The sequence below is a fragment of the Pongo abelii genome, chromosome 20 (genome assembly GCF_028885655.2).
Source record: "Pongo abelii isolate AG06213 chromosome 20, NHGRI_mPonAbe1-v2.0_pri, whole genome shotgun sequence".
NCBI classification, from domain to species: domain Eukaryota; kingdom Metazoa; phylum Chordata; class Mammalia; order Primates; family Hominidae; genus Pongo; species Pongo abelii.
The window spans coordinates 59,132,363-59,145,255 of NC_072005.2; the positions used below are offsets into that span (position 1 = coordinate 59,132,363).

General features: G+C 45.8%; 1 protein-coding gene across 50 annotated transcripts in view; it reads right to left on the reverse strand.

Annotated features, from left to right (window-relative positions):
• Nucleotides 1-380: 380 nt before the first annotated feature.
• ZNF320 (zinc finger protein 320) overlaps nt 381-12,893 on the reverse strand; it is a 38,373-nt gene continuing 25,860 nt past the window's right edge. For 46 of the 50 annotated variants that reach the window (XM_063720331.1, XM_063720328.1, XM_054541175.2 and 43 more), the window contains one exon: nt 381-4,631. In XM_063720331.1, coding sequence (XP_063576401.1) covers nt 3,244-4,631 — 1,388 coding nt within the window. In that variant the 3' untranslated portion in view covers nt 381-3,243. Of the gene's footprint in view, nt 4,632-6,301; nt 6,396-7,734; nt 7,857-12,469; nt 12,594-12,893 lie in introns of all 50 variants that reach the window. The other 4 variants (XM_063720334.1, XM_063720332.1, XM_063720333.1 and 1 more) reach the window with 4 other exon arrangements.

Below are 12,893 nucleotides of genomic sequence, written 5' to 3' on the forward strand. Positions count from 1 at the left end.
GATAACAAATAATAACATTCTTTGAGTCTTTGATCAGCCTTTCACTAAATGCACAATTTATATGTGAGGGGGGAGGAGGAATAAGTCACTTATGCCTTAGTCTGGCTCAGTGACCCTACATTTTTACATAAACAATAGGGCAGGGGAAGCAGTCAGATAGACATTTGACTCAGGTGTGCAGAGGGATGGGTTCTTTCCCACACTTGTGAAGATAAGCGCTCAGTTGACATCACCAGGGTGAAATTCAATGGAACTATTTTAGGGTGGAGATCTTGAGGCTCCCGGTTTGGGAGGGGCATATGTAGCTTTTAAAAAAATCTTTGTAGCTATCTTGTTTAGGAATAAAATGGAAGGCAGGTTTGTCTGACGCAGTTCCCAGATTGACTTTTCTCTTTGCCTTAGTAATTTTTATTTTCCTTTCACAAGCTTGTGAGAGCCATAATGCTTTGACAAACTGATATTGTTTTGTATAGATTTTTCCACAACAGTAAAGTCCAAGGGTCTGTCATGAACCGGGTTAGAGAAGATGAGAAAATTTTCAGAAGACTCCATCTCAAAAAAACAAAACAAAACAGAATTTAAAATACTCTACAGAATTAAGTCATTTGACTTTTTTTAAATGAAAAGTCTCACATATTTATTACTGAACCAAGCCAACAAAGGTATTCATAACAGATCCAGAGAGAAAAAATATATTCTAAATAAAACATGTCCAACTGTCCAGATAGTGGTGCCATTTTCAGCTTCACATGGTAACATGGCCAAATCCTCAGACGGCATGAATATATGCGCCATCTCATGTGCAATTCCTTATAGACCCAGCTTGGCTCTTCTCCAATGTCTTCTTTGACAGTTTGTACCTGTAAAACTGATGTGGATGGTCTGCCTGCCACTCTGTGCATCACTTTTTTTTTTTTTTTTGAGATGAAGTCCCACTCTGTCGCCCAGGCTGGAGTGCAGTAGCATGATCTCGGCTCACTGCAAGCTCCACCTCCCGGGTTCACACCATTCTCCTGCCTCAGCCTCCCGAGTAGCTGGGACTACAGGTGCCCACAACCACGCCTGGCTAATTTTTTGTATTTTTAGTAGAGACAGGGTTTCACCATGTTAGCCAGGATAGTCTCAATCTCTTGACCTCGTGATCCACCCGCCTCGGCCTCCCAAAGTGCTGGGATTACAGGTGTGAGCCACCGCACCTGTCCTGTGCATCACTTTCAACATTGTCTTGTCCCAACATAAAATAAGTTTTCCATTTACAAACTGTGTATTTATTTCAGGCATCATCCCCATAACCTTTTCATAAAGCATCAATGATTTCATTATTCCTTTACCCAGTCTTTACCAAATTCATTTTTTGATACACTATCTGTCTCTGTCACCCATGCTGGAGTGCAGTGGCATGATCATGGCTCCCTGCAGCCTTGAACTCCCAGGCTCAAGCCGTCCTCCCACTGCAGTCTCCACAGAAGCTGAACCAGCAGGCATGTGCCACGATGTCCAGCTAATTTATGTATTTTTTGTAGAGAAGGTGGTTTCACCATTCTGCCCAGGCTTGTCTTGAGTACCCGGGTTCACATGACCGAACTGTCTCAGCCTCTGAAAGTGCTGGGATTACAGGCCTGAGCCACTGCATCTGGTCTCATCACAAATTTGATGTTTCTTCTTGTTTCAATTTTAGCAGAATTTACATTGCTTTGATTGAGTTGCTTTTCAAACTCATGTCTTACCCATCTGAGTGCCTCAAACCAGACCCTGTTCAGACACATTATAACAGATTTGTACCAGTTTATCTTGGTGCAAAAAATGTGACATCATGTGCAATTGTCTCATAATATGTATTTTTCCATGAACTTCCTGAAGACCCCTTGTACTAGTGAACTGTATTCAAGAGGTTATAAAAAGGATTGTTGATATGTAAGTGCCACTTATTCCTGGGATGCAAAATGATTCAACTTAGTCAAGCAAATCAATGTGATATACCACTTGACAGAATTAAAGATGAAAACCACATCATCTGAATACATGGTGAAAAAGCATTTCACAGAATTCAACATCCAGTCATCATGGAAATCCTACACAAAATAGAAAGAGAAGAAAGTTTACCTCAACAATACAAAGACCATCCATGAGATGACCACAGCAGAAATAACCAATCAGGGAAAATGGAATGCTTTTCCTGTAGGATCTCACATGATGCAAGAATGCTCTCACCCTTTCTATTCAATCAATACTGGCTGTCCTAGCCAGAGCAATGAAATAGCAAAAGAAATCAAACTCATCCAAATCAGAAAGAAAGAAGTAAAATTCTGCTTGTTTGTAGACGACATGATATTCTGTGTAGAAAATCACAAAGAGTCAACCAAAATGCAACTGGAACTAATAAACATATGCAGTGGATTTGCAGAATAGAATAACAGCACCAAAAATTAGTTGAATTTCCATACATTAACAATAAACAATTTAAAAAGAAAATTAAAAAACACTTTCATTTGCTAAAGAACTTAAAGTAAGAAATACTTAGGAATAAACATAAAAAGGTGAGAAGTTTCTACCTTCAAATCTACAAACATTGATCAAAATGATTAAAAACATGTACAAATAAGAGATACAAGCCATATTGATGGAATAATATTGCTAAATGATTATATAACTGAATATGATGTAGATTCAAAACAATACCCAGAGAAATTTCTATAACTTTTTGTTAAAGAAACCAAAAACAGGCCAGGCATGATGGCTCATGCCTGTAATCTCAGCACTTTGGCAGGTGGAGGCAGGTGGATCATAAGGTCAGAAGATCGAGACCATCCTAGTTAACATGGTGAAACCCAGTAAAAATACAAAAAATTACCCAGGCATGGTGGCATTCACCTGTAGTCCCAGCTACTCGGGAGACTGAGGCAGGAGAATCCCATGAACCTGGGAGGTGAAGGTTGCAGTGAACCAAGATCACATCACTGCACTCCAACGTGGGTGACAGAGCAAGATTCCATCTTAAAAAATATATATAAATAAAAGAACATACAGGCTGGGAAAAGTGGCTGCCATCTGTTGGCCAGGCTGGTCTCAAATTCATGACCTCAAGTGACCTACCTGTCTTGGCCTCTCAAAGTGCTGGGATTACAGGTGTGAGACACCACGCCTGGCCCAATCCTCTTAACATAAACAGTTTAATGTCAATTAATGCTTGAAATCAATGTTAAATCAACTCAAACTCAGGTCAATGCTGATTTGACTCTAATATCAAGTAATGCTTGATGGTTTGCTATACTCATTGCGTTTGAAACAACTGTCTCCAAAAGGAATTTTCTGATGTTCTGCAAGGAGTGACCTCAGACTGAAGACCTTGCCACACTGATGACATTTGTAAGATTTCTGTCCAGTATGGATTCTCTGATGCCTAATAAGGTGTGAAGGTGAATTAAAGGCTTTGCCACAATCATCACACTTGTGAGGTTTCTCTCCTGTATGAATCCTCCTATGTCTTTCAAGGTGTGATTTGCGAATGTAAACTTTGTCACATTCTTCACATCCATAAAGTTTCTCTCCAGTATGAAGTTTATGATGACATGCAAGGTATGCTTTTGTACTAAAAACCTTGCCACATTCATTACATGTGTAAGGTCTCTCTCCAGTATGAACTCTCTGATGTTCTGCAAGGCGTGAATCACTCCGGAAAGCCTTGTCACAAACCTTACATTTGTACGGTTTCTCTCCAGTATGAATCCTCCTATGTCTTTCAAGGTGTGATTTGCGACTAAAAACTTTGTTGCATTCTTCACATCTGTAAGGTTTCTCTCCAGTGTGAACTCTACGATGTCCTGCAAGAGTTGCTCGTTGCTTAAAAACCTTGCCACATTCATTACACTTATAAGGTTTTTCTGCAGTATGAACTGCCTTATGAATTATGAGGACCGAATTTCGAGCGAAGGTCTTGCCACACTCATTACATTTGTAAGGTTTCTCTCCAGTATGCAGTCTATGATGGTATAAAAGGTGTGATGTCTGACTAAAGGTCTTGCCACACTCATTACACTTATAAGGTTTCTCTCCAGTATGACTTCTATGATGACATGCAAGGTTTGCTTTTTGATCAAAAACCTTGCCACATTCATTACATGTGTAATGTTTGTCTCCCCTGTGAATTCTAGTATGTTGTGCCAGGTGTGAATCATGCTTAAAAGCCTTGTCACAAACTTTACATTTGTATGGTTTCTCTCCAGTATGAATTATCCTATGTATCTCAAGATGTGAATTGCAACTGAAAACTTTCTCACATTCTTCACATTTGTAAGGTTTCTCTCCAGTATGAATTCTCCTATGTCTTCGCAAATGCAAATGGAATCTTGATCCAAGCTGATGTTTAATAGGCTTGTTTCCAGGACGCCTTTGATCATATCGCTCTGTACTACCAGCCAACTTTTTTATTTCTGTCATGGGTGCTTCATGGTCATTTGTTTCATCTTCTTGCCACTGAAACACAAAGTCATGAATGTCTTTCTCAATTTCCTGGGAGCAAAATGCTCCAATGTGATAACTTGCTTGTCTTTGCAATGTTCCTTTGTGGAACACTTCTGTATTGCCTTGCCCTGTTGATGACAAGGTATTCATCATGCATTTGGAAGAGGTATCTACAAAATATAAACACCAATAGGTTTCCAATTAAGTACAGATGGTATAAAATACTGAAATGTATAAATATCACACACACACAAAAATACTTATTTTAAACTTCCCAAACATGAGCTTCAAAGTTTAGGAACACAAAGTGAGTAAGATTCTTTAATAAATAAAGGCTGATTTCATGTACTTCAAATCATTTTTACAGAAGCCTATTTCCAATATCATGACAAAATACTGACAGGGCACAAACAGGCATAAGCCTAAAGTAAGGAGTATTTTTCCACTTTAATCCTAAGGGGTATCACACAGTGCAAAAAATGTATCACTGTCACATCAAAGAAGAGAAAAATATGTATTCTTCATATATACAGTATATTTAGTATGTACAAACAAATACAAAAAAACAGACAATGTACTATATTGGTAAATAATCCACAACAAGCTCTTGTAAGGATAATCAAAATCAATGGAAATTCTGTATTATCAAACAATCATAGCACTGAGAAGATAAGATTACAAAAATTAGCCGGGTGTGGTAGCCCACCCTGTCGTCCCAGCTACTCGGGAGGCTTAGGCACAAGAATTGATTTAAGCCAAGAGGCAACGTTTGCAGTGAGCCCACATCGCACCACTGCACTCCAGCCTGGGTGACAAAGTGAGACTCCATCTCAGAAAACAAAAAAAGGCAGGGGGTGGTGGCTCACGCCTGTAATCCCAGTACTTTGGGAGGCTGAGGCAGGTGCATCACCTCAGGTTAGGAGTTCACCCAACCTGGCCAACATGGCAAAGCCCCATCTCTACTAAAAATACAAAATGTAGCCGGGCATGGTCATAGGTGGCTGTAATCCCAGCTAGTTGAAAGGATGAGGCAGGAAAATCGCTTGAACTCGGAAGGCAAAGATTGTGGTGAGCTGAGATCACACCATTGCACTCCACCTTGGGTGACAGAGTGAGACTGCGTCTCAAAAAAAAAAAAAAAAAAAAAAGAAAATGTTAATACCATATTTTTCTGAATAACTGTTACAAAATTACCTATATCCATGTGGAACAGGCACGTTGTGACTTTTTTAAAAAATATTTTTATATTTTTATTTTTTTAAGATGGAGTCTCACTCTGTCACCCAGGCTGGAGTGAAATGGCATAATCTTGGTTCACTGCAACCTCTGCTTCCTGGGTTCAAGTGAGTCTCTTGCCTCAACTTCCCAAGCACCTGGGATTACAGGCACATGCCACTATGCCCAGCTAATTTTTATACTTTTAATAGAGATGGGGTTTCACCATGTTGGCCAGGCTAGTCTCAAACTCCTGTGAACTCCTGTGATCTCGAACTCAGGTGAGCCACATGTCTCGGCCTCCCAAAGTCCTGGGATTACAGGCATGAGCCACTGTGCCCAGTGGCAGTTTGTGACATTAACGAACGGAGTGTGTCAGTTATATTGAATACCACATACTGAAAACTCATAAAAGAAAGAAAATAATAAGTCAATTTATACTGCCTGCAGAATTCTAAACAATTCCCTCTTAAGAAAAAAGCCATAACTTGTAGTTACCACCAGTACACAACATAATAACTGAAATACATGTTAACATCACTACCTTCTGAAGTATGAGGTGAAGAAAATACACAGAATTATACGGAGTAAGAATTGACTAATGGCTGGCCACGGTGGCACATACCTGTAATCCCAGCACTTTGGTAGGCTGAGTTGGGTGGATCATGAGGCCAGGAGTCCAAGACCAGCCAGAAACAAATGGTGAAACCCCATCTCTACTAAAAATACAAAAAAAATTAGCTGGGCATGGTGGCAGGTGCATGTAATCCCAGCTACTTGGGAGTCTGAGGCAGGAATCATTTGAACCTGGGAGGCTGAGGTTGCAGTGATCCAAGATAGTGCCACTGCACTCTAGCCTGGGCAACAAGATGAGATTCCATCTCAAAAAAATAAGATAAGATAAATAACTACCTCTCAAATAAGCTTTGGTAGATGTGGTATTCTCTAATAGGATGTTCCTGCAGATGCAGACCTTGAGAGAATTTAGTCATGGGTGTTGACTTCTTGTGAATAGGACTAGTGCATTTATAGAGACAGTAAAGAGCTCATTGCCTGTTCCTCTTTCCACTGTATTAGGACACAGCAGGAAGGTGGCTGGGCTAAACCATGAAGAAGGCTCTCACCAGGAACCAATTTGGCTGGCACCTTGCTCTTGGATTTCCCACTTTCCAAATTCATGAGAAATAAATGTCTGTGTCTTAAGCTTCCCAGTTTAAGCTACTTCCTTTTTCATTTGTTTTTCAGATTGAATCACACTCTATCACCCAGGCTGGAGTGTACTGGCAGGATTCTCCTACCTCAAGTGATTCTCTCTCCTCAGCCCAGAGTCTCACTCTGTTGCCCGGGCTGGAGTGCAGTGGCATGATCTCGGCTCCCTGCAACCTCCACCTCATGGGTTCAAGTGATTCTCCTACCTCAGCCGCCAAGTAGCTGGGATTATAGGCGCATGTCACCATGCACAGCTGGTTTTTGTAGTTTTAGTAGAGATGGGGTTTCACCATATTGGCCAGGCTTGTCTTGAAGTCCTGACCTCAAGTGATCAACCTGTCTCAGCCTCCCAAAGTGCTGGGATTTAGGTGTGAGCCACTGCGCCTGGCCCATTTTTGGCATTTAGTACATTCCAGGTTTCACCATGTTGGCCAGACTGTTTTCAAACTCCTGACCTCAAGCAATCTACCCACCTTGGTCTTCGAAAGTGCTAGGCTTAGAGGCGTGAGCCACCATGGCCGGTCAGTCTAAGCTATTTCTAACAGTGAAATGACAGAGACAGGAACAGGAGCATCTCATCATCAACATCACCGCAGGCTGACAAATCTTATTAAACAAAGTATATTTAGGGTCTCTACTATAAATCTTGCAATACTTGAAGCCATCTAATAGCACTAACATGTTTTAAAAACCTTGAGACATGTAGGGCATGGTAATCCCAGCATTTTGGGAGGATGAGGTGGGAGATTCATGAGGTCAGGAGATCAAGACCATCCCAGCTAACAAGGTAAAACCCCATCTCTGCTAAAAAAAAAATACAAAAACTTAGCCTGGCATGTTGGCACTCACCCATAGTCCCAGCTACTTGGGAGGCTGAGGCAGGAGAATCACTTGAACTTGGGAAGTGGACGTTGCAGTGACCCAAGATCACACCACCGCACTTTAGCCTGGGTGACAAACTGAGACAGTGTCTCAAAGAAAAAATAAATGACAGAAGGCTAAAGAGTAACTCCAACCCACAAACATATATAAAGTTCTCCAGTAAAGTTAAATTAAAAAACAGGTAGGCCGGGCATGGTGGTTCATGCCTATAATCCCAGCACTTTGGGAGGGTGAGCCAGGCGGATCACCTGGGGTCAAGAGTTCGAGACCAGCCTGGACAACAAGGAGAAAACCCTGTCTCTACCAAAAATACAAAATTAGGCCAGGCATGGTGGCTCACGCCTGTAATCCCAGCAGTTTGGGAGGCTGAGGTGGGTGGATCACAAGGTCAGGAGATCGAGACCATCCTGGCTAACACAGTGAAACCCCATCTCTATTAAAAATACAAAAAAATAGCCAGGCGTGGTGGTCGGCACCTGTAGTCCCAGGTACTCAGGAGGCTGAGGCAGGAGAACTGCTTGAATCTGGGAGGCAGTGAGCTGAGATTGCGCCATTGCACTCCAGCCTGGGAAACAAGAATGAAACTCTGTCTCAAAAAAATAAATAAATAAATAAAACAATAAAAATACAAAATTAGCTGGGTGTGGTGGTGCATGCCTGTAATCCCAGCTACTCAGGGGCTGAGGCAGGAGAATTGGTTGAACCGGGGAGGCGGAAGTTGTGGTGCCAAGATTGCAGCATTGCACTTCAGCCCGGGTGACAAGAGCAAAACTCTGTCTCATAAGTACATAAATTAATTAATTAATAAAAGGACAGATACAGAAACTCACATACATATAACTTTTCTTCATAACTAAACTTTTTTCCATATTATTAAAAATGAAAAGGTATAAAAAAACACTGTACATATATGTTAACAGAAATGCAACATACACAAAAATAACTGTGACAAAAATAAAAAAAGGCTCTCCCTCTCCCCCTCCCCCTCCCCCTCTCCCTCTCCCTCCTTCAGTCTCCCTCTCCTTCTTTTTTCCGTCTCCTTCTGTTGCCAAAGCTGGACTGTACTGCCATGATCTTGGCTCGCTGCAACCTCCCTGCCTCGGGCTCCTGTGATTCTCCTGCCTCGGCCTGCCAAGTGCCTGGGATTGCAGGCGCGCGCCGCCACGCCTGAATGGTTTTTGTATTTTTGGTGGAGACAGGGTTTCGCCCTGTTGACCTGGCTGGTCTCCAGCTCCTGGCCTCAAGTGATCTGCCCGCCTCGGCCCCCCGAGGTGCTGGGATTGCAGATGGGGTCTCGCTCACTCAATGCTCGATGTTGCTCAGGCTGGAGTGCAGTGGCGTGATCTTGGCTCGCTACAACCTCCACCTCCCAGCCGCCTGCCTTGGCCTTCTAAAGTGCTAAGATTACAGCCTCTGCCCCGCCGCCACCCCGTCTAGGAAGTGAGGAGTGTCTCTGCCTGGCCGCCCATCGTCTGGGATGTGAGGAGCCCCTCTGCCCGGCTGCCCCGTCTCGGAAGTGAGGAGCACCTCTGCCCTGCCGCCATCCCATATAGGAAGTGAGGAGCATCTCTGCCCGGCCGCCCATCATCTGGGAAGTGAGGAGCGCCTCTGCCTGGCCGCCCATCATCTGGGAAGTGAGGAGCGCCTCTGCCCGGCCACCCCATCTGGGAAGTGAGGAGCGCCTCTGCCCGGCCGCCCCATCTGGGAGATGAGGAGCACCTCTGCCTGGCTGCCACCCCGTCTGGGAGGAAGTGAGGAGCACCTCTGCCCGGCCGCCCCATCTGGGAGATGAGGAGCGCCTCTGCCTGGCTGCCACCCCGTCTGGGAGGAAGTGAGGAGCGCCTCTGCCGGGCCACCCCGTTTGGGAAGTGAGGAGCGCCTCTGCCCGGCTGCCCCATCTGGGAGGAGAGGAGCGCCTCTGCCAGGCTGCCACCCCGTCTGGGAGGAAGTGAGGAGCGCCTCTGCCGGGCCACCCCATTTGGGAAGTGAGGAGTGCCTCTGCCCGGCTGCCCCATCTGGGAGGAGAGGAGTGCCTCTGCCCAGCCGCCACCCTGTGTAGGAAGTGAGGAGCGCCTCTGCCCGGCCATCCCATCTGGGAGGTGAGGAGCGCCTCTGCCCAGCCACCCATCGTCTGGGAAGTGAGGAGCGCCTCTGCCCGGCCGCCCCATCTGGGAGGTGAGGAGCACCTCTACCCGGCCGCCCCATCTGGGAAGTGAGGAGCGCATCTGCCCGGCCACCTCATCTGGGAAGTGAGGAGCGCCTCTGCCTGGCTGCCACCCCATCTGGGAGGAAGTGAGGAGCGCCTCAGCCCAGCTGCCCCATCTGGGAAGTGAGGAGCGCCTCTGCCCGGCCACCCCATCTGGGAGGAGAGGAGCGCCTCTGCCCGGCTGCCACCCCGTCTGGGAAGTGAGGAGTGCCTCTGCCTGGCCACCCCATCTGGGAGGTGAGGAGTGCCTCTGCCCAGCTGCCACCCCGTCTGGAAGGAAGTGAGGAGCACCTCTGCCCGGCTGCCCCATCTGGGAGGTGAGGAGCCTCTCTGCCCGGCCGCCCCATCTGGGAAGTGAGGAGCCTCTCTGCCCGGCCGCCCCATCTGGGAAGTGAGGAGCACCTCTGCCCGGCCGCCCCGTCTGGGAAGTGAGGAGCACCTCTGCCCGGCCACCCCGTCTGGGAAGTGAGGAGCGTCTCTGATGGCCGCCCCCTCTGGGAAGTGAGGAGCGCCTCTGCCCAGCCACCCCATCTGTGAAGTGAGGAGGACCTCTGCCCGGACGCCCCATCTGGGATGTGAGGAGCGCCTCTGCCCGGCCGCCCCGTCTGGGAGGTGAGGAGCGCCTCTGCCTGGCTGCCACCCCGTCTGGGAGGAAGTGAGGAACGCCTCTGCCCGGCCGCCCCGTCTGGGAGGTGAGGAGCGCCTCTGCCTGGCTGCCACCCCGTCTGGGAGGAAGTGAGGAACGCCTCTGCCCGGCCGCCCCGTCTGGGAGATGAGGAGCGACTCTGCCCGGCCGCCCATCTTCTGGGATGTGAGGAGCGCCTCTGCCCGGCCGCCCTGTCTGGGAGGTGTACCCAACATCTCCGAAGAGACAGCGACCATCGGGAGCGGGCCATGAGGACGATGGCGGTTTTGTTGAAGAGAAGGGGGGGAAGTGTGGGAAAAGGAAGGAGAGATCAGATTGTTGCTGTGTCTGTGTAGAAAGAGGTGGGCATAGGAGACTCCATTTTGTTCTGACTAGGAGAAATTCTTCTGCCTTGGGATGCTGTTGATCTATGGCCTTGCCCCCAGCCCCGTGCTCTCTGAAACATGTGCTGTGTCAACTCAGGGTTAAATGGATTAAGGGCGGTGCAAGATGTGCTTTGTTAAACAGATGCTTGAAGGCAGCATGCTCTTTAAGAGTCATCACCACTCCCTAATCTCAAGTACCCAGGGGCACAAACACTGCAGAAGGCCGCAGGGACCTCTGCCTGGGAAAACCAGAGACCTTTGTTCATGTGTTTATCTGCTGACCTTCTCTCCACTATTATCCTATGACCCTGCCACATCCCCCTCTCCGAGAAACACCCAAGAATGATCAATAAATACTTCATAAATAAATAAATAAATATAAAAAAAGTTCTACTGGAGAAGAAGAAATTTGGAGGTTATGGAATTTTTTTATTTTTATTTTTATTTTTTGACATGGAGTCTCGCTCTGTCTCCCAGGCTGGAGTGCAATGGTGCAATCTTGGCTCACTGCAACCTCCACCTCCCAGGTTCAAGTGACTCTCCTGCCTGAGCCTACTGAGTAGCTGGGATTACAGCTGCCCACCACTGGGCCTGGCTAACTTTTGTAAATTTAGCAGAGACGAAGTTTCACCATGCTACCCAGGCTGGTTCTGAACTCTTGACCTCAGGCAATCTGCCCACCTCGGCATCCCAGTGCTTGAATAACAGGTGTCAGCCACTGTACTTGGCCAGGTTATGGAAATTTTAAGCTTCATTATTGTGCTATAAGTTTCAGATGTTTAACATACCTGCAACAATAACCTCTCCCCATATATCAATACAACACACTTCACTTCTGCATACTGAAAGGAATAGACACTAATGTGGTTGTTACAGTCACAATGGAATCATGTTTAAACCACTTAAACTAAGAACTAAAAGACAAAACTATTTAAAATAATAACAATGGTTGGGCATGGCAGCTCGCGCCTGTAATCCCAGCATTTTGGGAAGCCGAAGCAGGTGAACCACTTGAGATAAGGAGTTTGAGACCAGCCTGACCAACATGGTGAAACCCCATCTCTACTAAAAGCACAAAGTGAGCTGGGCATGGTGGTGAGCGCCTGCAGTCCCAGCTTCCAAGAAAGGTGGGGCACAAGAATTCTTTGAGCCCGAAAGACAGAGGCTGCAGTTAGCCAAGATTGTTCCACTGCACTGTAGCCTGGATGAAAGAGTGAGACTGTCAAAAGAAAAAGAAAGAAAAGGAAAGAAAAGAAAAGGAAAGAAGAAAGGAAGGAAGGAAGAGAAGAGAAGAGAAGAGAAGAGAAGAGAAAAGAAAGAAATAAATAAGGAAATAGCAGAGGGATAAGTGAGGGCAAAGAAAGATGTCCCTTCAGAGATCTCAGGATTGAAACTTTTCTTTTGCCACAGAATTCTCCCACTAGCAGAGTTTCCCCACACACTATTTGAAGGTGGAGCTTCCACTCTGCCCATCTGAGCTCTTACCTGCGTTTACACCTGTAATACATTCCCACCCATCTGGACTTTTTTGTTATTTTCACTTCACTCTCCACAGTCCAGGGCTCTTTCCCTTGCTCCAACATGGAGATAACAGGTCAGAAAGAGACTCCTGCTTATAAAAAGAAAGGACCATGATGTGCTGGAGCTTTTCTAGAGTCCCAGCCCTATATTTCTGTAGGAAAGAAGACATTACAGGTGAATCTAAGAAAATATTTCACAAATTCCTCCACTGACTGCCTCCTTCTGAATGCTGACGGAGCACTGTAATATGTAGTATGTGGACATCGAGCTCTCTTCCAAGAACAAATGAGTTGAAAGCACAGGAGAAGAAAACAGGGAACTGGATATGTTTAAAGTCTGCCATAAGGTTTTGTTTTTGTTTTTTGAGACAGAGTCTTGCTCTGTCATC